The sequence below is a fragment of the Podarcis cretensis genome, assembly GCF_951804945.1.
Source record: "Podarcis cretensis genome assembly, chromosome: 1".
NCBI classification, from domain to species: domain Eukaryota; kingdom Metazoa; phylum Chordata; class Lepidosauria; order Squamata; family Lacertidae; genus Podarcis; species Podarcis cretensis.
The window spans coordinates 22,955,333-22,975,862 of record NC_137170.1 but is presented as its reverse complement, the minus strand read 5'-3'; the positions used below and the strand labels follow the sequence as shown (position 1 = coordinate 22,975,862).

Sequence of the window (20,530 nt, the reverse complement as noted above, 5' to 3'; positions counted from 1 at the left end):
AATTATGGCACTCACTGCATTTTCCTCCCAGCAGCGCTCAGCAATTAAAACATAGTAATTCAATGTTCATTCTATTATGTACGTTGCTCTATCCAATAAAACAGCCATCAAACATTAAAACCAACATCCAAACCACAGTAATAAACCCAGAAACCAACACCAATTTACCAAGTAGAAAATTCTCAGTATTTCATAGAATCATAGAGTTGGAAGAGACCACAAGGGCCATCGAGTCCAACCCCCTGCCAAGCAGGAAACACCATCAGAGCACTCCTGACATATGGTTGTCAAGCCTCTGCTTAAAGGCCTCCAAAGAAGGAGACTCCACCACACTCCTTGGCAGCAAATTCCACTGTCGAACAGCTCTTACTGTCAGGAAGTTCTTCCTAATGTTTAGGTGGAATCTTCTTTCTTGTAGTTTGGAGCCATTGCTCCGTCTCCGCTTCTCTGGAGCAGGAGAAAACAACCTTTCTCCCTCCTCTATGTGACATCCTTTTATATATTTGAACATGGCTATCATATCACCCCTTAACCTCCTCTTCTCCAGGCTAAACATGCCCAGCTCCCTTAGCCGTTCCTCATAAGGCATCGTTTCCAGGCCTTTGACCATTTTGGTTGCCCTCCTCTGGACACGTTCAAGTTTGTCAGTGTCCTTCTTGAACTGTGGTGCCCAGAACTGGACACAGTACTCCAGGTGAGGTCTGACCAGAGCAGAATACAGTGGCACTATTACTTCCCTTGATCTAGATGCTATACTCCTATTGATGCAGCCCAGAATTGCATTGGCTTTTTTAGCTGCCGCGTCACACTGTTGGCTCATGTCAAGTTTGTGGTCAACCAAGACTCCTATTTGCTAATATAGAAAGTAGTTTTATAATGTAAATGTTTCAGCAGGAGCCGTTTTATCTACATTATTTGCTCAATGTGAGTATAGATATCTGCATGATCTAAGTCTCTCCCTCCCCCCCCTTTTAGTAAAGTACTTCAGATATACCAGTTGTCCTTCTAATTGCATGGCATCTGAGGGGAAATGCAGTTAACTGCAACTGAGATGATGTACTTTAGCATCCTCCTGTGGCCTGGTTTCTATCAAACCAGAGAAGGTTATTCATTTCATTTGGTATAAATATGAGTATGTTACTAGCAACAAGTCCCAAGAGATGTTAACCCTGCTAAATCCAAGCACTTTATTTGCTTGACTAATTTAATGACTGCCATAAAAGTGTTCTACTCTCTCTGCATGACATGCTCCTTGCTACAAAATCACTAGTAATGGCATAATGGGAAAAAAAGCAGTGGGAAAAAATCCTTTGCCTTTTTTAATTTCATGACTTCTCACAGATTAGTAGAAAGACATTTGCAACCTCCCTGGCTACTCGCCTATTATATATATATATGCGCAGTTCACTAGTAAAATCTTGTTTTTGGCTGTCCAGGCAGATCAAATTCTTCTGTCTACAGCTGAACAGGGAAATATTGGATGACTGTATATCTCTGCTGCATCCATTGTGGCTGCTTGGATCAATTGTGTACCTAAAGTTCAGTGTAGCTAGGTAGCCATTCAAGTAAGCAAGAATGAAGGGTTTTGAATTTGTAGACCTAGTCAGGCACATTCCCAATTTCTGTCCAACTCAACATTTCCCCCACATTTTCTACAATTTTAGGGAAAAATTAGGTTAGTATATAGAGTTTATATGCAGTGCAACTCATTGCACAGTCAGAAATGTATGGCATTTTCTGGCTGGTATTTATTAGAGTGATATGTGACGCTAAGGATTTCCAAGGAAAAAAGTGTTTTCTAAATTGGATTTCATGTGGACCTGGTTTGGATATAACGGGAACAATGTTTTCATTTCTGTGGACTTTGCCCTTTAATATTGCTGCTTCATACATTTCACATGAAATCAGCTCCTCTGAATAGTAGAGCAGTTAGAAAATTAAGCCTGCAGTCACTATAACAGTGTGCTTGTAAAAATTGTTCCATTAAATACAACTCCCATATGCAGCAGCCAGTTCATCACAAGCATAAGTTTTAAAAGGTTCTTGCTCCGTCTTTGTTATAGCACCTACATGCTAGTAATACCATCCATGAACATGGACTGTGTCAAATGAGTGCTGTTTTGTCAGGTGGGCCATCTGAATCTGTTTAATCTTGCTTATTGGCTTACTGAACATGGCAGTCATACTTGTTTTATGGAACATACAGTAATCTGGTGAGAAAACCCAGGCCCCACCATCTAATAAACTTGGTTGCTACTTTACTGAGACATAAGAAATGCCCAATAGCCCAAATGGAAGCACTCATGCCTCTTAGAAACAAGGTGTGACTGCAAGGCAACTGGAAGCTCAGCTTTAATTTAAGCAACCTTTGCATTAACACTGACCAGTGCTACCTCTATCATCCATTGCAGATTCTTGACAGCTTTTGTGATGAATTTGAAGACTAGTATTTGAGCTATTTATATATCACTTCTTCACTGAAGTTATTTTATTTCTACTCTGAATAATACTAAGCCACCCAACCTATATAATCTGAACTGTGAGAAAAACTTTGGAATGGTAGGTCAATTCTCTCACAGAACAGATTCCCTTATTAGCCAGGCGTCCCTGGAACCAGGCAGGAGGAAAGCGAAGTCCCCCTGGCCTGTTTGAGCCAACATTTTTTCCATGTCAACGCAAAAAACAAATCTCTTGCTGGAACATTCACACAAGTCTTATAAATTACTGTCCAGATTCTTTTGAACTGCACCAAATCATTACTTTCTTGGTTACAAGCCAGTGCCTTGTTAGACAACCGGTCTACTAATTGGTTGCTACAACTCAATAGAGCCTTTATGCTTCCAAGGAGCATAAACAATTGACATGCTTTTATACATAATTTGTCTGTTTATATGTATGTACAGACTCAGTGCCCATGGGTGCCAGGCTGGTGATCCATATGTTTTGAGGGAGAAAAGTTTTTTTTCTTAAATGATAGGTACTTTCTTAACCTGTGGAGGGGCTTTTTGGGATGGGGGAATGCTCAAGCATGCTCTGTGTCCATCTTGGATATTTTTCTTGGTACTGGGGAAGTCTTCCTGTTACTAGATAGCAACAAAATCATGGTGTTTGTGTGGAATCAATATTATGTGTTCTCCACAATGACGACAGGCAGGACACAGTTGACTTCCCACAAGAAGCGTGAATTTGGCCAGGATGCGGGGACCCCATGGCAGCCATTTTGAGATTGGCACCCGCAGCGCTTGCATACTGGTCCAAAATGATTGGCACCCCAATTTAAGGTTATGTCCAAACCCTGCACTGTGATTGATTTTAATTATGGTTTATTGAAACAAGATTTTATAAGCCAGGTTGAAGTTGGCTTCTTTCTGTAAACCATATCTTTGCCTAGGTTCAGACATAATGTTAAAGTGTTGTATAGAAACAGAAGCAAAACCATTTAATCTCATCTTCCAGAGAGGAAGGTGACTGGCATGAAGCATAGTTGTGTAATACTAAACAGTAGCTAGCATTGCATCTGAGTGACAGCGGTTTTAATGCATGTCATGGAAAGTAAACACTTTGACAGCATATAAACGAACACAGTTCATGATATATTCTACTTTGTTGTATTGTGAATGCTTGATGCACACGCCCAGGCACATTTTCTTTGTCTCCAACTGTTTATTAACATGGGAAACATATTTAAATGTCTTTGATTTAGTCATAGATTACAAGGCTCTTTTAAAGGGATACTTAATTTAATTTTTTTTAAATCTACCACAGAAAGAACTTAAAGTATTATTGAAATGTAAAATTCTCATGGTCTTTCATTTTTAGGTAATGCCATAGACAAATATCACATTAGAAGTTGTCCTTAAGACAGGAGGCTCTCAAAACTCTCTACTCCCAGGGTTCAATTAAAAGGTGACAATTACTGAGGCCTATCAGTGACAAATAATAATAATAATAATAATAATAATAATAATAATAATAATAATAATTTATACCCTGCCCATATGGCTAGGCTTCCTCTCTGGGCAGCTCCAAACAAACACGATAAAACATCAAACATTAAAAACTTTCCTAAACAAAGCTGCCAAAATGGAGGTGCAGGGACAGACTCAGTCATATAAGCCTGTTGACTATTACACATGTACCATCTTGCTTGTCCTTTCACCCTCCACTGAATACTTTTTCAGAAAGCATTCAGAGATCGATCTTAGTTGGCATCACTTTTGACATCACTAGAATTGTTAAGAAGTTTTAATTTTTTTATCACTCCAATGAGAGGATTAGGATATACATAACCACATGCAGGCAGTTTAGCACAATCAGTTGGCAATTGTGGACACCATTTTCTATTGGTATCTAATCCATCTTGGGAAATTGCTAGATTCTTTGCTACAGCAGTTTCCTACTGGAAATGAATTCTATAGTACAACTTTTATCAAGCTAAGTGCAGCCACTGGAAATACTGTGATTCAGCTTCCCCATTTCAGGAAGAATTTGCTCTAAGTGACTTAAAATAGAAGAGGCTCTTTTCTATTTCCCCCCTTTCCATCCCATATATCGCAAAGCATTTTTTACTCATAATTTCTTCTTTCATGTTCATACCTTATTTCCGCTTCCTGTTCCGAAGTGTCATTACTTCCATTCCTCCTGCCTGCTCCTTTTACATTCACTTCTTTCTCTTTTAACAATCTTTCCCCTCTATTACTTCCTCACTTTCTACTCCCAGTTTATTTATGAAGAAAGTCATGAAAATAAACAACTCTTTTTAATTTATTTCAATACCACTACTGGCCCTTTCCCCTCAGAGAAGGGAGATCATTCTTTCTTATATACATGGTCTTTTACTTGGTTGCTTCAGTATTTCACATAATACTCCACAAATGAGCTTCCCTTTTGATTTGTGGTAACGGTAAATAAAAAGGTCAGTGCATTTCTAGTTTAAAAAGTAGCCCAGAAGTTTCCACGGGAGGAAAGTGTCTAGAAAACAAAACTCAAATTCCGTAGAAAAAAACCTGCAGTTTTCATCAGGACTGTTTTAACAAAACATCCCAGAAATTTTCCCAGAGGGAAAGTGTGTATATGATTAAACTCAAGTTCAGTAGAAAAATGTTTGTAATTTTCATCAGGACTGTGTTTTTATTCGTTTTAATGGTGGTCCGTCAGCACATGCTTTGGCAATGACATGATTTTCTTCTTCTTCATCATCACCATCCTGTTCATCATCATAATCACCTAAAAGAAAAAGATTTCATATGAAATCTGCTAAGATAGCTAAACTATTTCCCCATGAATGCCTACACTTAACTTCTCATTCCATTTGCTGAGTTTAACTAACATTTTATGACGCTGGGTAGCTCAGTTGGTAGAGCACGAGACTTAGTCCCATGGTTGTGGGTTTGAGCCCCACATTGGGTGTAAGATTCCTGCATTGCAGGGGGCTGGACTAGATGAGCTTTGTAGCCCCATGCAACTCTACAGTTCTATGATTTTCAAATTTTTTTATTTTATTTTGGTGTTGCTTGAACTGGGTATAAGAAGTCAAGAGATACTAGCATTTGAGTGTACTTTTGCAAGAGGCATGTTCAAGAGTTAGAAATGTATATGCAAAGTGTTCGTATACAATGGATGGGAAACTTGTGTGGCCTACCAGATATTGGACTACAACTCTGATCAACCCCACTGATAAGACAGTTTTCTGAGACTATGGTAACTAGTCCAAAGCTTTAGGTCCTCACCAGATCATACAAGAGGTATATTAGCATAGACCTGGTCTGCACATGCAGAATTACATGTTGAGAATAAAGTGGTATAGACTCTATTGGAATTCTCAAATGGTATTGAACTTAAAGCTCAGGGTAAACCCAGAGACATCAATGTAAATTAGCTAATTATGCCTATTCTACATTTTTTTTTTAATTATTTCACAAAGTCATAGAATTGTAGAGTTGGAAGGGACCCTGAGGATCATCTCTTTGAACCCCCTGCAACCCAGGAATATGCAGCTGTCCCATTACAGGCCCTGAACCTGCAACCTTGGCGTTATCAGCACCACGCTTCAACCAACCCATTGCCCTTTCACCGATTTTATTTATATGCCTCTTTCCCACAACGGGCTGTGCCCAGACATTCAAAACAGAGGACAAATATAGAAATACAAACATGGAGGAGACATGTCAGTAAATTCAAAATAGCCAAAATAAGAGCCGAAAGGCTTTGTTGTGGCATCTGAGGAGGCTCCACCTGCTGCTGATTTCCAAGTACCCAAAGGGGCACTTGGTTGCTAGGAAGCAGGACGAAGCCTCTTTCCTCTCCTCTCGGGCGAGGCGGGAACTCGTGGCCGAGTCCGGGGCCTCCTCACCTCCAGGCCCGGCTCGGTCGCCGGCGCCGCTCTCCTGCTGCACCAGGGGGCCAAGCAGCGCGGAGACCTGTTCCCGCAGCTGAGCTAGGCCGCTGAGCAGGCCCCGCAATTCTCCCGGCGGCTCGCAACGGACCCTCAGCGGCCGCTTCAGCCCGTCGCGGCCCGTCAATTCCGCCCGCAACTCCATCGCTCCGCTTCTCTTCTGCCTTTCCCCCGCCCTGGAAACAGGCAGCCAATCCCTAAGCGAGGAGGCGGCTTTCCCAACCGCCACTCTGGCCCCGCCTACCCAGCGCACGCGCCTCACTCAACAGCTTACGAGCAGTTTCATTGTCTTCTCCTCCCGCCTTCGTCTCCTCCCCCTTTTGTGATTGGCTTCTGGAGCTCACGTGGGCCTCGTTGGCGTCGCGTGAACCTCCCTCCCCCCCACGCCCTACTGCTCCTCCCCACCGAGCGCCTTTTATCTCGTAGCGTCTGGGTGGCGGCGGCGGCGCAGGACAGCGGACCCCTCGCTTTCCGCTTCCGGCGTGCGCCGGGCGCTCTCTGGTGGCGGTTTGGCGTTTTCCCGCCTTTTCCTCCCCCTCCTCCCCTTCACCGACCAGGGAGGGAAAGGGAGCTGCGTGCGTTGCTTGAGGATGGAGAAAGAGACGGCGGCGTCTGGCGCCGGCCTACCTGGCGACGAGGGCGAAGAAGGCGAGAGGAGCGCGGAGGAGCCCGTTGTGTCGCTAGCCGAGGTGCTGGCCGAGAGCGAGGAGCTCGAGAAGGAGGCGCGCGCCGTGCTGGGCGGGAGCGACCACGAGCGCTGCAGCTACTCTCAGGTGAGCCCCGCGGGGGCGAAGAGAGGGGGGCGGTGCCCCGCCAGGTGGGGCTTCCCTTGGCGACCCCTGAGGGGCTGGGGGGGGGAGGGGAAGCGGGGGCAGAAGGAAAGAGGAATGCCCGCTCCTCTTTATTTCGTTAGCCATTATTTGAAGTAACCCCGCTCCATCATCATCATCATCATCTTATTATTATTATTATTATTATTTATTTTACTGTTTATACTCCGCCCATCTGGCTGGGTTTCCCCAGCCACTCTGCTCAGCCTACTAAAGATTCATGGACTTTCCGCTCAAATGAATCCCAAAGTGGCTGACAAACAGTAAACAAGAGCCTCGCAAGTGCAACGTAAACCCTATAATGCAATTTTAAAAAACCATCCGTAGAAACGCATCCGCAGTGGTCAACAAGATGGCAACGCGGCGGCCGAGCTCCATTCAGCAACTGCCGAACGCCTTGGTGTTTTTCTCTTCAGCTGACCTCGTGCTTTTGTTAGTTTTGCTTGTTCTTTTTAAAACCCTGTTTGGAAAGGTGGGTGGGATAGGACTCTGTTAACAGATGTGCGTGGATTATAAAGTCAAAGAGCATAATACGTATATGGAAAAGGTAGCTAGGCTTTTACACCTCAAAAAAGGTCTTGTGGAGCAATAGTTTGTTGCAGGGCAACCAATTGTGGGGGATCTTTTCTCCATACTTTGGTTTGTTCTTGTGGTCCCATGGTGATCAGACTTTAGTGTGGTTAAATGAAATGAAGGGCATGGAATGGTCACTGGAATCTTATTAATGTCTTCTAAAAGATTACAATACAGTGTACTTAATATCGTAGTTACAAATGTCCCCTTTTGCCTACTCCCTTTTTGCTACAATTTTGAGGTAGCTCCGTTCTCACTGCTCCAGGAGTGTATTCTGGCCAGTGATGATCATTCTGAAGTTTGTTGATCATCTGGCTGCATCTCTTGTTTTTCCTCCTATCGGCATGCTCCTGGAAAAAAAGTTAGGCGTCGCATATCTTAGTAGTATCTTGCAGTAATCTCAAGCCGTCTTGCAATAGCTGAAGCAAGGAGGAGGGTGTGTGGGTGTCTTGGTATGTTTGAAAATAAACTGGGATAGCTTTAGACTAAGGTTCATACACCTAAGGGGTACAGAAATACACGGGACAGCGATCCTCATCTGTGCATGGTACTCTTTATATACCTTGTTCATTAGGGAAGAAAACAGCTGAAATATGAAAATCTTCTGCTTATACATTGCCTGTGAAACAAGGAAGAATTGTGTAAAACAGCAGTGAATGATGGTTGCCTCCTACTGTTGCTTAGGCAAGGGCAATTTTGTCCCTTTCCTCTTATTTTGTCTGACTCCCCCCCCCCCCCATATCAGTAGCTTGTTATCTAGATAATGAAAATATGGGATTATTTGGAAGCTTATTTATACTGCAGTGCTCTTATTCAACACCATGTAGCACCCTGGTCCTTTTGTTCCCTTTTCAGAAACAAACTTGGCATTGAGTATACAGCATTTTCTGGCTGCCAGTTATTTTAGCTGCCTAAGTGAAATTTCTAATGTGGACACATATTGTTGGCTGAATCTGGAATAATCAGTCCTAAGTTGTAGGATACAGCTGCTTGAGAACATGGGAGCCATTATGGCATCTCCTTTGAAAATGAAAGCTGGATTTGGTTTCTGTACGCAGAATTCAATTTTGCTCAACTTCAAATTCCCAGACTGGCATTCCCTAACATCTCCATTTTTATGCTGCTGTCTCTTTTCCAGGGAGCTGTAAAGAGGCAAGCCTTGTATGCCTGCAGTACGTGCACGCCGCCAGGAGAAGAACCAGCAGGGATCTGTTTAGCATGCAGTTATGAATGTCATGGCACCCACAAGTTATTTGAGCTGTATACAAAAAGGTAACATTGATTGATTGATTGAATTTATATCCCACTCCCTGAAGGAGCCTAGGGTGACAAACAGATATACAGTTTTAAAAACCAGAACATTATACATCAGTTTAATTTTTTTTAAAAAAACAGTTACAGTTAAAACCTTCTAAAATCAGTTATTCCATCCAGTGATCTCAGGGTTGCCAGCAATAGTAAAGTAGTATACCTAAAATCAAATTTATTTCCTCTACTGTACAACATTAATGCAGCTAAACTAAATGCAGGCTGCATTTTAATGTTTTAATTATTTTAATCTTGTTTTAAAGTTGTATTTCAATCAACTTGTTTTTATTATTGGTTGTTAGCCACCCTGAGCCTGGTCTTGGCTGGGGAGGGGAGGGTATAAATAAAATTTATTATTATTACTATTAAACTAGAATTGCCATTTTGTTGCCACTGTAACTCTTTTATACAAGCAGTGGCGGAGAGCAGGTGGGGGTGGGGCTGGGGTGCGTCCTGGGGGCGTGGCGTGCCACCTGTGGGGGGCACGGCGCCCAGCATGGGGGGGGCAGCTGCGATGGCACCCCACCGGGATCGCTTGGTGCGCTCCCCCACACTCCTCTTCATCTGCCAGTGTATACAAGAACGCTTTGAAACTCAGGATTGTAACTGCGAGAAAAATGTTACTGAGATTTAGCAAACATAGAAAACTATTGGATATGTTAGGTTTAAAAGAAAAACCTTTGGCTGCAGCTGTTTGTTTATGAGCCTCCAATGAGACAACCAAAATAAGCAGTACTATGGGCTCACCAAAGTGACATGTTCTTGTTCATGATAGTATAATAATCATCTAATTTGTAAATCAAATGTCTGCTTTGATAAAAACCTTTTTGGGTGTGGTTGAATGATCCTGGTCAGAAGTAGGGATTTTTCATCCATTTATTAATACAGTTAACTTTCCTGAGATGTAACTGATGTTCCTAAAACTAAAAAAAAGCCCTGTCGGAACTCTGGCTCTTTTTTCTCTCTTAGAAACTTCCGCTGTGATTGTGGAAACAGCAAATTCAAAAATTTGCAATGCAAACTACTTCCAGTAAGTATAATTCTGTTTCCTTTTTGGAGTGTAATCATAGCTAAACTCTTTGTTTCTTTAGTGTGAGAACTTTTACTTGTAATTTCTTTTCTCCTCCCTCTCACAAACATGCATTTCAAAAGTGAGAGTGAAATGAAATTTTCAAAGTTCTTCATAGCTGTTGGCCCAGGCTAGCTTTATTTAATGTCCAGTGACCTTCATGGGTCAGTTCATTGCAGATGTGGACCCACATCCAGATGCCCCTTCACATCTGGATTGACTCTGCATGGGAATGCAGATTTCATTTGCTGGCTTATAAAAATGGTGTGTACTAGGGCTGTGCTATAAATCGCCATATTCTTGAATACAGTGTATTGAAATAACATTGTGATATGTGTTTCAACAAGGCAATATAAAGGTAAAGGTACCCCTGCCCGTACGGGCCAGTCTTGACAGACTCTGGGGTTGTGCGCCCATCTCACTTAAGAGGCCAGGGGCCAGCGTTGTCCGGAGACACTTCCGGGTCACGTGGCCAGCATGACATCGCTGCTCTGGCGAGCCAGAGCCGCACACGGAAACGCCGTTTACCTTCCCGCTGGTAAGCGGTCCCTATTTATCTACTTGCACCCGGAGGTGCTTTCGAACTGCTAGGTTGGCAGGCGCTGGGACCAAGCAGCGGGAGCGCACCCCGCCGCAGGGATTCGAACCGCCGACCTTTCGATCGGCAAGCCCTAGGCGCTGAGGCTTTAACCCACAGCGCCACCTGCGTCCCTACAAGGCAATATACCGGTGAACAAAAGGTGGAGACTTAACAGCTTCACAGGGGGTAGCTCAACTGAACAGATAGTTTACAGATACTTTGCAGATAATTTGCTGGCACCATCTCCCCAGCTTTGTTTGCTCTCTCCCTCCTCCCTCCTAAATGATGATAAGCCCTCACACAAACCAGCAAACTCTTTCATCTTCACAGGTATCTTTCCACTTAAAGGTAAAGGGGTAAAGGGACCCCTGACAATTTACAGGCTGAAGGAGCCAGTGTTTGTCCGCTTCCACAGACAGTTTTTCCGGGTCATGTACAGCATGACTAAGCCGCTTCTGGCGAAACCAGAGCAGCGCACGGAAACGCCATTTACCTTCCAGCTGGAGCGGTACCTATTTATCCTTGCACTGCGTGCTTTCAGACTGCTAGGTTGGCAGGAACTGGGACTGAACAACGGGAGCTCACCCCGTCCCAGGGATTTGAACCACTGACATTTCGATCGGCAAGCCCAGGTGGCACAGTGGTTTAACCCACAGTGCCACCCGCTTCTTTCCACTTAGAGCTGAGCTAATTATGCAGAGCCTGCTAACAAACCAGGAGGGTCCCCCCCCCCCCCATGCCTAGACAGTGAAGATCCAGCAATCTAAGATCCAGCTGCAAAGTAAACAAAGAAAGTAAAGAACTGGAAAGCACATCTTCCTTTCCTCAAACTCCCCCCCCCCCCATGGAAGAGTTTTCATTTTTATTTTTTGGTGGTTTTTATGTTGTTGGTTCCCCCTTAAATACCTTTCCTCCATATCAAAAAGGAAGGGGTTTTTTATTTAAAGGAACCTATCTTTTTGCTTGCTTGCCCTCCCTCCCTCTGATAAAAAGAGAGAGATTGGTGGGATGAGGGCTTTTGAGGAGGCCCTTTTGTGTGGGGGGTGGGGATGGAGGGGAGAAGATTTAGCTGGCTGCCTTGTGCTGAAATGGGAGAATGATGGGGAGGGTGTTTTTCAGTAACTAGTGCAAGCACATGTGTGTCTACTCACAAGCAAGCCCTACTGAATTCAATGAGGCTTACTCCCAGGAAAGTAGAAGTAAGTTCAGTTGAACTCTGTGGGGCTTATGTATGCATAGATTCCAATTAGACCTCTGAGTGGGGAAGCAGATGCAACCTGAATAGCAAGTCACTTGAATTAGTTGAAAATTATGTGGACGTTTATTTAATATTTTTATTAAAACTACTACTTCTTTACTTTTTAAGGCCCCCCACCACAACAGGGAGTCTTGTCAAGGCCCTTGGCTGCTGTGGGGAAGCGTGGCGCATCCTCCGCTGCTGCAGGGAGGATGGCGGGACCATCTGCCAGCAAGGTCCTCCGCCATCGCCAATATATGTTGGGATATATCGAGATACATCGGGACGCAGGTGGCGCTGTGGGTTAAAGCCTCAGCGCCTAGGACTTGCCGATCGAAAGGTCGGCGGTTCGAATCCCTGCGGCGGGGTGCGTTCCCGCTGCTCGGTCCCAGCGCCTGCCAACCTAGCAGTTCGAAAGCACCTCCGGGTGCAAGTAGATAAATAGGGACCGCTTACCAGCGGGAAGGTAAACGGCGTTTCCGTGTGCGGCTCTGGCTCGCCAGAGCAACGATGTCACGCTGGCCACGTGACCCGGAAGTGTCTCCGGACAGCGCTGGCCCCTGGCCTCTTAAGTGAGATGGGCGCACAACCCCAGAGTCTGTCAAGACTGGCCCGTATAGGCAGGGGTACCTTTACCTTTACCTTTATATCGTGATACAGTGATATTTAGCTGATGATATATTGTGATGCTGAAAACCAAATACCGCCCAGCCCTAGTGTGTACAGTGTTGTCTGTAAACATGATAATCTGAGTCAGATGGGCACATTGAGTCTCCCATTAACTTCAATTGAGGGAACTCTATTCTTTTTCTTTTGTTGCTTGACTCTGCCTTCAAGGAAAAAAACAGTTCATCCTCTTTCTCTTCTAATTACCTCAATTTCTTTCCCTTCCAAAATCTCAACGGTTTATAGAGTATATAAATTTTTCAGGCTTGAAGTGAGGTTCAATAAGGGACATGTGATATGCATTTAATATGACTGGACATAATAGCAAAGTTTAGCTTTCTGGGATGACTAAAAGTAAGATACATACCATGATTTAACAGTTTTTATTTCTAGAGTATTTGTTTTCCTCTTGTTTTTTGTTTAAGACATATGTCCTGACTTATTTCTAGGAGAAGGCAATGGTGAATCCAGCAAATAAATATAACGATAACTTCTTTGGATTATATTGTATTTGTAAAAGACCTTACCCAGATCCTGATGATGAGGTAAGATGCTGACGTCTTGTACATGCAAATATTTTTATATGCGTGCAGTTCTAGTAAGTTTTAGTAACTTTACTATGTTTTGTTATCCATTTAAAAATAAGCAAAAAGAGATGTTTGGCAGAGGTAGTTGGTGGAAAACAAAGCTCTGCAATATGTACAGTGCTACTGATCATGTGCCATGACGCAATAAATTGCACAAACTGGCAACATCAGGGTATTTTTTATGCAGGGTATTTCATCGTGTTCTCTAGGCTTACCCAGTGGCCAAATTGACTTTTCATAATATTGGGACTTGGAGCCATCCATTATAGCTCAATCATGGAAGACTGAAAACAGACAAAATAAGTATTACTCATACGGTGTTTAGTTAAATTATGGAGTTCATTACAGTGGTACCTCGGGTTAAGAACTTAATTCGTTCTGGGGGTCCGTTCTTAACCTGAAACTGTTCTTAACCTGACGTACCACTTTAGCTAATGGGGCCTCCTGCTGCCACTGTGCTGCCACTGCACGATTTCTGTTCTCATCCTGAAGCAAAGTTCTTAAACCGAGGTACTATTTCTGGGTTAGTGGACCCTGTACCCTGAAGCGTCTGTAACCCAAGGTACCACTGTATTAGAAAATGTAGTGATGGTAGTGTCCCCTAAGGTAATTGGGACCCTAACAATTTAAGGCTTTAAAAGTTAAAACCATGGAAATGAATCTGCAGACAGGGCAGATGTTTTAATATAGGTGATTGAGGAGATTGCTATTTCAAGCTTCTCAATAAGCAAATTACAGCACCATTTTGCACTCGTTGAACCATCTTCAAAGGTAGCCTGACAAAGATAATTTTGTAATATTTTGGCTCTATTTTTAGATTCCAGATGAAATGATCCAGTGCATAGTTTGTGAAGACTGGTTTCATGGAAGGGTAAGCCCATGTAATAAAATCACTTCATTAAATGGAAAGGGTTGGAAATGTTAAAGTGATAAATTTAACCTGTCAGACCAGATTTTCTAACTTGTACAGGGCTCGCTTCCTCAGCCTCCTTAATTCAAAATAATTGCATAGATCCCTCAAGCAATACTCTGGAATAATTGAGTTTATGTTGCAAACCTATACTCTTAAAACTGTTTACAGTTGGATAGTTGAATCTCCTCCTTATTGGAACAGGCAACGTTTAGATGAAGTTTACCCATTACATGTTCTATAAGGATGAAAGATTGTAAAATAAAGTTAACCCTTTATTTACACAAATGCCTGGGTCACACTGTCTGCCATGGGCAGAGGTAAGATTAGGGGTGCTGTCTACATTAAATATGAAGGAATATTTGATTTTCAATTTCTAATTAGATTGCTGAATTTCTGTATTCTAAGCTAATCTCTTCTTTCTCCCCCATCCCTCCCAGGGAAAACTTATGAGTGGATTTTTGTGTGAAAGGACTATGAACTCAGTTGGTATTAAAACAAACTCCTGAGCTGAACATAATATAATAATAATTTATTATTTATACCCCTGCTCATCTGGCTGGGTTTCCCTAGCCACTCTTTGCTCAGAGACACCCTGTTACTTAATTTGGAGTGCTACAACTCTCCCAACAGTTTGACGTCACCCCCAGAGGCGCACTCCTCCATTCTTTCCCAAGACAGATGAATGCCACCAGTTCACTCCTATGAACTGTTTTGTACCCAAGTTCATTTCTAATAAAACACCAACTTCTAAAGGTTCCATAAGTCTGGGCTCTGTTCGTACCTAGTTTAGAGTGTAAAGAAGAAAAAAGATGTGTTCCAGTGCTTGAGGATCACTGGTTTCCCATTTTGTTGTTGAAGAATAATTTGTTAATATGTGTTTCCCGTGTGTTCTCATTTCTACCTCCAGCATCTTGGTGCAATCCCTCCAGATAGTGGGGACTTTCATGAAATGGTGTGTCAGGCTTGCATGGATCGTTGCCCTTTCCTGTGGGCATATGCCTCACAGATAGCAGGTGAGGAGAATAAGGGCAGCTGTTGTGCTAATATTTTTAACCTGGAGCAGCAGCTCAGCCTCGCTAATGCAAGTTTTTGGATTTAACCCATCTTAGTTTCATTTAAATTACTGCAACTTCAACTTGTTTAGGTTGCAGCAGTCTTAATTTTGGCTGATTGAATTGTGCTCCTGCGCTTTGAGATTTCTTAATGTTAGGCATAGTGTATCACCTCACCTTTTGTTGTGGGTAGCCATTTTGATATTTAATAAAAATAAAAATTAATAATTTTATTATTTATACCCTGCCCATCTGATTGGGTTTCCCTAGCCACTCTGGGCAGCTTACATAATATATAAAATATAATAAAGCATGAAACATACAGATACAGGGCTGCCTTCAGAAGTCTTCTAATAGTTGTATAGTTCTTTTATCTCCTTGACATCTGAAGGGAGGGTATTCCACAGGGAGGGCGCCACTACCGAGACAGAAATAACATTTCAGGTTTTTGAGAATGAAGTAACATTTTGTAGCGCAGGCATGCCAATATTAGGTGTGGGTGTCTGTCTTTTGCAGTTCACACTGTGACCAAAGTTACTCCTGCAGCTGAAGATCAAGTTGTGCTGAATGTTGAAGAAACTGAAGAAATAAAAAAAGAAAATGGTATAGATAATCAAATAAAGACCGAAGAAGAAAAAGCAGCACACAATAATGAGCCATCCACCAGCTCTGCCTCTGAGTGTTCTGAGGTAAGCTTTGCATTTATTCTTTTGTGGTTTATGGTCAAAATCTTTCTTTCGTTTGTGCTCAGAGCAAGAGAATAATTGTTATTTATTTATTTTGTCTAGCTGGTCATTACAAAAGATAAAATATAAAAACAGAATAAAATGCTTCACACATTGACTTTCTGTTATGTGACCTCTGAAAAAGTGGCCTGTTTTGCCCTTACAAAGGCAATTTTGAGGAGAAAAGTTTGTGTCGAAATTACGTGAGCATGTAACTCTTTGTGAAGCATGTAAATTCATGTAATTCAGCTAATTACCTGCCAGACAAACACACTGTTTTGTGTGTATGAGCACCCTAGTGTCCAAGCTATACGGGAACTGCCTGACACCAGTAGCTACATGTGCAACTGGGGAATGTAACAGGAACCCCAGACTCAAAATAATTATATGTTATATCCAGTGTTCGTAGACCCACTGAAATTGATGGATGTAACTAACATGGATCTGTTAATTTTAATGGGTCTTCTCTGAGTAGAACTTAGTTGGATACCTTCACAAGTGGGACTGAAATGAACAGAAAGATTCATGTCAAATGTGCCTGTAGAGTCAGAAAGCAAGTATTAGAAGGATTATTTCCGGTGCTACAGTGTTTGTGCATTTTTTGGCTGGGAAAACGAGAACTGTGAGCTCCTCTTTTTGCAAGATTTATCCTGAGGAGGTTTTTTTCAATACAATGTCTAGGAAGAACGTGAAGGCTAATGTATTTTGGGAACCTCAGGAGGAATAAATGGAGTTAAGGTTTGGTGAGGTATTTGCTACTCTGCTTGCTTTCCTGGTTCCCTAGACCTCAATTCAAGTCTGAGCCTCATGTACATATTCCATTTTTTAGTTATGGCATTACTATCATCTTACTGCCACCAGATCGCAGTTTTGTAATAACTTTCCAGAAAGCTAAGAAGTGCACAGGCTAGAATGAACAACACCTATGGTGTCAGAGAAACTGACCTTTCATTTTTCAGCAGACAGTTAAGAAAGAAGAATCCACCTGCAGATTCCAAGAACTTAAAGCCAAGCAGTATGTACAGAAGAACAGGGCCACCTTTTGGCCACACAACTGGCGAAGCAAATTGTGCACCTGCAAAGAATGTATGGTATGTATTTTTGAAAATCTCCAATTTTCATGTTTGCTTTAGAACTATCTAGAATGGAGTTCACCTATGAACTTGCAAGTGGCTGAATAAAAATGGAAGGAGTGGGAAAGCGTAAACCTGTGAGACTTAACCTGTTTTTGTTTGAAAAAATATAATGAATTTTATTGGGCAGGTTACAAAAAAGAGTGATGCTTGCTTGTAATTTGTCTATTCATTTGATTCACAATTGGAGTCTCTTTTCTAGTCATCAAATTTCAAAGCTCTATGCATACACTGAGGAAGAGGAAGTAGAGGAGAAATGTCCCATTTTTGCTTTTCCTACCGTTGTTCTTGCCCTTTAATTCTTAATCCTGTGTTGGATATGTTTGCTGGCTTTGCAAAAGATATGTTTGCCGGCCTTGTATCCCATTACCTAGGTTTCCTTGCCTGGCTCCATTTGTCACTTCCACCTTTTGTTGGCTTGCGTTGAAATTTGCAGGCTCCAGCTGCACATTGTTACCTCTTCCTTTGAGGTATTTGGAAATATTTAAGGTGGTAGTCAAATAAGTTTGAGCATAACTAATTTAGGTTCATGAATTTCAGTGGGTCTAGTCTGAGTAAAACTTAGTAACTTTTTTTTCCCAAGAAGGGAAGTGTATATTATTGCTAGATTGCATTTGTACACCAGAGGCTCCCAGAGTGGCTTGCATAAACGGGTCAGGAAGGGAAGAGTAAAACAAATGGAGCTGGACTGTCATAGCAGAGGTGATAGAGTGAGCTGTGCTTCCTATGTATCCCATTGATAGAATGGCTGCCCTGAGGAGCCAGTTGAGGGAGAAGAGGCCAAGGCGATCAATTCATTTCTGTATTTAAAATAAACCTTTGTTTTTTTAGAAAATGTATTGTGACCTGGAAGTCCCATTTCTAACAGAGGAATGTGATACAGTCTTAGCCTATGAGAATAAAGGGACAAGTGACCAGGAAGCAGACAGAAGAGATCCTCTAATGGACACACTTAGCAGCATGAATAGAGTCCAGCAGGTGGAGCTAATCAGTGGTAAGTGATGGAGCTTTTATACTTTTTACCCAATGAGCAGCTGGTGGGAGGGCACCAGGTTGGGGAATGCTTAGGCAGAATGTTGTGCAGAATGCAGCAGCTTGGTTTCAGAATGCTGGTCATAGAATCATAGTGTTGAAGGGAGCCCCAGGGTCATCTAGTCCAACCTCATTCAATACTGGAATCTCAGCTGAAGCATCCATGACCGATGGCCATCCAACCTCTGCTTAAAAAGCTCCAAGGAAGGAGAATCCACCACTTTTTGAGGTGGTCTGTTCCACTGCTGAACAGCTCTTAACGTCAGAACGTTCTTCCTGATGTTGAGTTGGAATCTTCTTTATTTTAACTTGAATCCATGGTTCAAATCCTACCCTCTGGAGCAGGAGAAAGGAAACTTGCTCCATCATTAGGCTTGGTATTCCAGACCCTTGATCATCTTGCTTGCCCTTCTCTGCACGTGTTCCATCTTGTCAATATTCTCCTTAAATTGTGGTGTACAGAACTGAACACAGTACTCTGTGTAGTCTGGCCAATGCTCAATAGATTGGTACTGTTACTTCCCTTGAATGGAAAATCCATGCTAAACTAAGTTGATATGTTGAGCAAAAAAGCAGATCAGAGGAGCGGGGAGGTAGAGGAGCAGTATGAGTCTTGGACCATATTTGGTTGCAATTAGTCAGCTAAATGGGAGAAAAACAATCCATTAAGTAAATTCACAACTACAATAACACAATATTTTTTTTTTAATCTAGAATACAATGACTTGAAAACAGAACTGACAGACTATTTGAGAAGATTTGCAAATGACGGAACAGTAAGTATATAACTCCATAGTGATTCTCTTTTGTTGATTTACAGATTAATCATACTCGGTTGTAACAGGATTGGAAGGTAATAAGGCTTTTAGGCTTAGGTCCTCAGTTTCTCAGGTCACTCATAAAGCTCACTGGTGACCTTGGGCCATATCTTCCTCATAGAATTGTTTTAAGGATGTTAATGGAGGTAAGAGGAATTTGTGTATTAGCTATCATGAGCCCTTAGGAGGAATTAAGCCATTTTTCAGAACAGACTCAATAATTCATTTTAAAGTGTAATGTCTCAAAATGACCTTTAGTAGTTTGACTTTCAAAACCTTGTTTAGCATCCCAGATAAAATGCCTTGATTTCTGCCCTATTAGTGACCACCATGCTTTTCATCCAGGCCTTAACTTACATTTAAAATGTGTCAGTTCCATTATTTTCTTCCATCAACTTTTACTTGCCACCAGGTTGTTAAGAGAGAAGACATTCAGCAGTTTTTTGAAGAATTTCAGTCTCGGAAGAGGAGGAGAACAGACCGAATGCAGTACTACTGTAGCTAGACTGGCCTGGAAATCGAAGGACAAGTTTTTTGCTACCCCTTTTCATTCTTCCCTCCCTTCTGATTTAATTCGACTATCTGTTCATCTTGGCTTTTGTCCTATAAGGCAATGCTTGCTGCTTTACAGCTTAAACATGTGCTCCAATTTCATGGCAACTGTGCTGAAAATTAACAAGATCATGGCTTCATAAAAATGCCAATTAATTTGTGTTGAAGGGTTAGTGTCCAAAGGTATATACTTAGAAAAAGATTAACAAGCCTTCTAAACAGCTGTAGGTGATGAATCATTCTTCAATTGGTTAAAAGAAAAACCTAAATCACTGACTGAAGTTTACAGAACAATGTTTTTAATCAGGGTACCCCTTTTTCATGCAGATCTGTTTTTAAAATAAGAATTCATACCTGTTCAATTTAAGTACACCCTCTTATTAATTTCTAGTACAAATCATGTTCTGTAGGCATTTTGCTTGTTTAAGAGAGTGAATACAGGATTAGAATGTGGATTAATGAACCTCTCATTGAATGAAGTATAAATTCTAGCTAAACTTTGAAATGAACAGACTGACACATGCAAATTCTAGATATTTCCTTGATAACTCCTACTGTATAGCAGCTTTTTACAATGAAATTACTGTAAATGTTAATTTCCTGCCCCCACAGAATGTAAATACATTGGTTGCTGCAGGATGCTACTAGGTTATCATTGTACTTTTTAGACTGCAAGGAATCTCTGGTTTGGAAGCTTATATAATGTAATTGTTCTAGTTTGTATATGTTTCAGAGGGGTAGCCTACAAAGGTATTTACCCACCTGTAAAATAATGAACTTGTGATCTTTTTGTAATAATTTTAGATAATAAAACCAAGGCAAGAATATTGTAAATAATGTTAAAACCAATGTTCAGAAGCAGTTTTCTTGTTAGTGCTCAACTTAATGATCTAATTATTCAAGCAAATCTTAAATGTGTGTATTCAGAACCCTTAAAGCGATGTCTTCTTCAGCTACCATTTGGTTTTTTTAATCTCAATAAAGCAGTTGGTTGCCATTAGTGATGTTGCTAAATTTTGGAATGATTGTGCCTGTTCAAAAACTTCTGCAAATGTGGTTTA

At 41.8% G+C, this 20,530-nt stretch overlaps 2 protein-coding genes across 5 annotated transcripts; one reads left to right on the top strand and one right to left on the bottom strand.

Annotated features, from left to right (window-relative positions):
- Positions 1–4,740: 4,740 nt before the first annotated feature.
- On the bottom strand, positions 4,741–6,632 carry GON7 (GON7 subunit of KEOPS complex). 2 transcript variants are annotated; one of them, XM_079949619.1, is made up of 2 exons: positions 6,353–6,632; positions 4,741–5,226 (listed from the first exon to the last, which is right to left on the bottom strand). In XM_079949619.1, exons 1-2 carry the CDS (start codon positions 6,537–6,539, stop codon positions 5,117–5,119), a joined length of 297 nt encoding a protein of 98 aa, XP_079805745.1. In that variant the 5' UTR covers positions 6,540–6,632; the 3' UTR covers positions 4,741–5,116. The 2 variants fall into 2 exon arrangements, with proteins under 2 accessions (XP_079805745.1, XP_079805744.1); XM_079949618.1 differs by having other exon boundaries at positions 5,104–5,226; positions 6,235–6,632.
- A 228-nt stretch (positions 6,633–6,860) lies between these two features.
- Positions 6,861–20,469, top strand: UBR7 (ubiquitin protein ligase E3 component n-recognin 7). Of its 3 annotated transcripts, none has more exons than XM_079949205.1 (11): positions 6,861–7,167; positions 8,936–9,069; positions 10,075–10,135; positions 13,107–13,202; positions 14,062–14,115; positions 15,065–15,170; positions 15,756–15,898; positions 16,894–17,025; positions 17,899–18,061; positions 18,814–18,875; positions 19,330–20,469. In XM_079949205.1, the coding sequence occupies exons 1-11, from the start codon at positions 6,985–6,987 to the stop codon at positions 19,420–19,422; spliced, it is 1,227 nt and encodes a 408-aa protein (XP_079805331.1). In that variant the 5' UTR covers positions 6,861–6,984; the 3' UTR covers positions 19,423–20,469. The 3 variants fall into 3 exon arrangements, with proteins under 3 accessions (XP_079805331.1, XP_079805330.1, XP_079805329.1); XM_079949204.1 differs by having other exon boundaries at positions 15,726–15,898; positions 16,897–17,025; XM_079949203.1 differs by having other exon boundaries at positions 6,863–7,167; positions 15,726–15,898.
- The last annotated feature ends 61 nt before the right edge of the window (positions 20,470–20,530 follow it).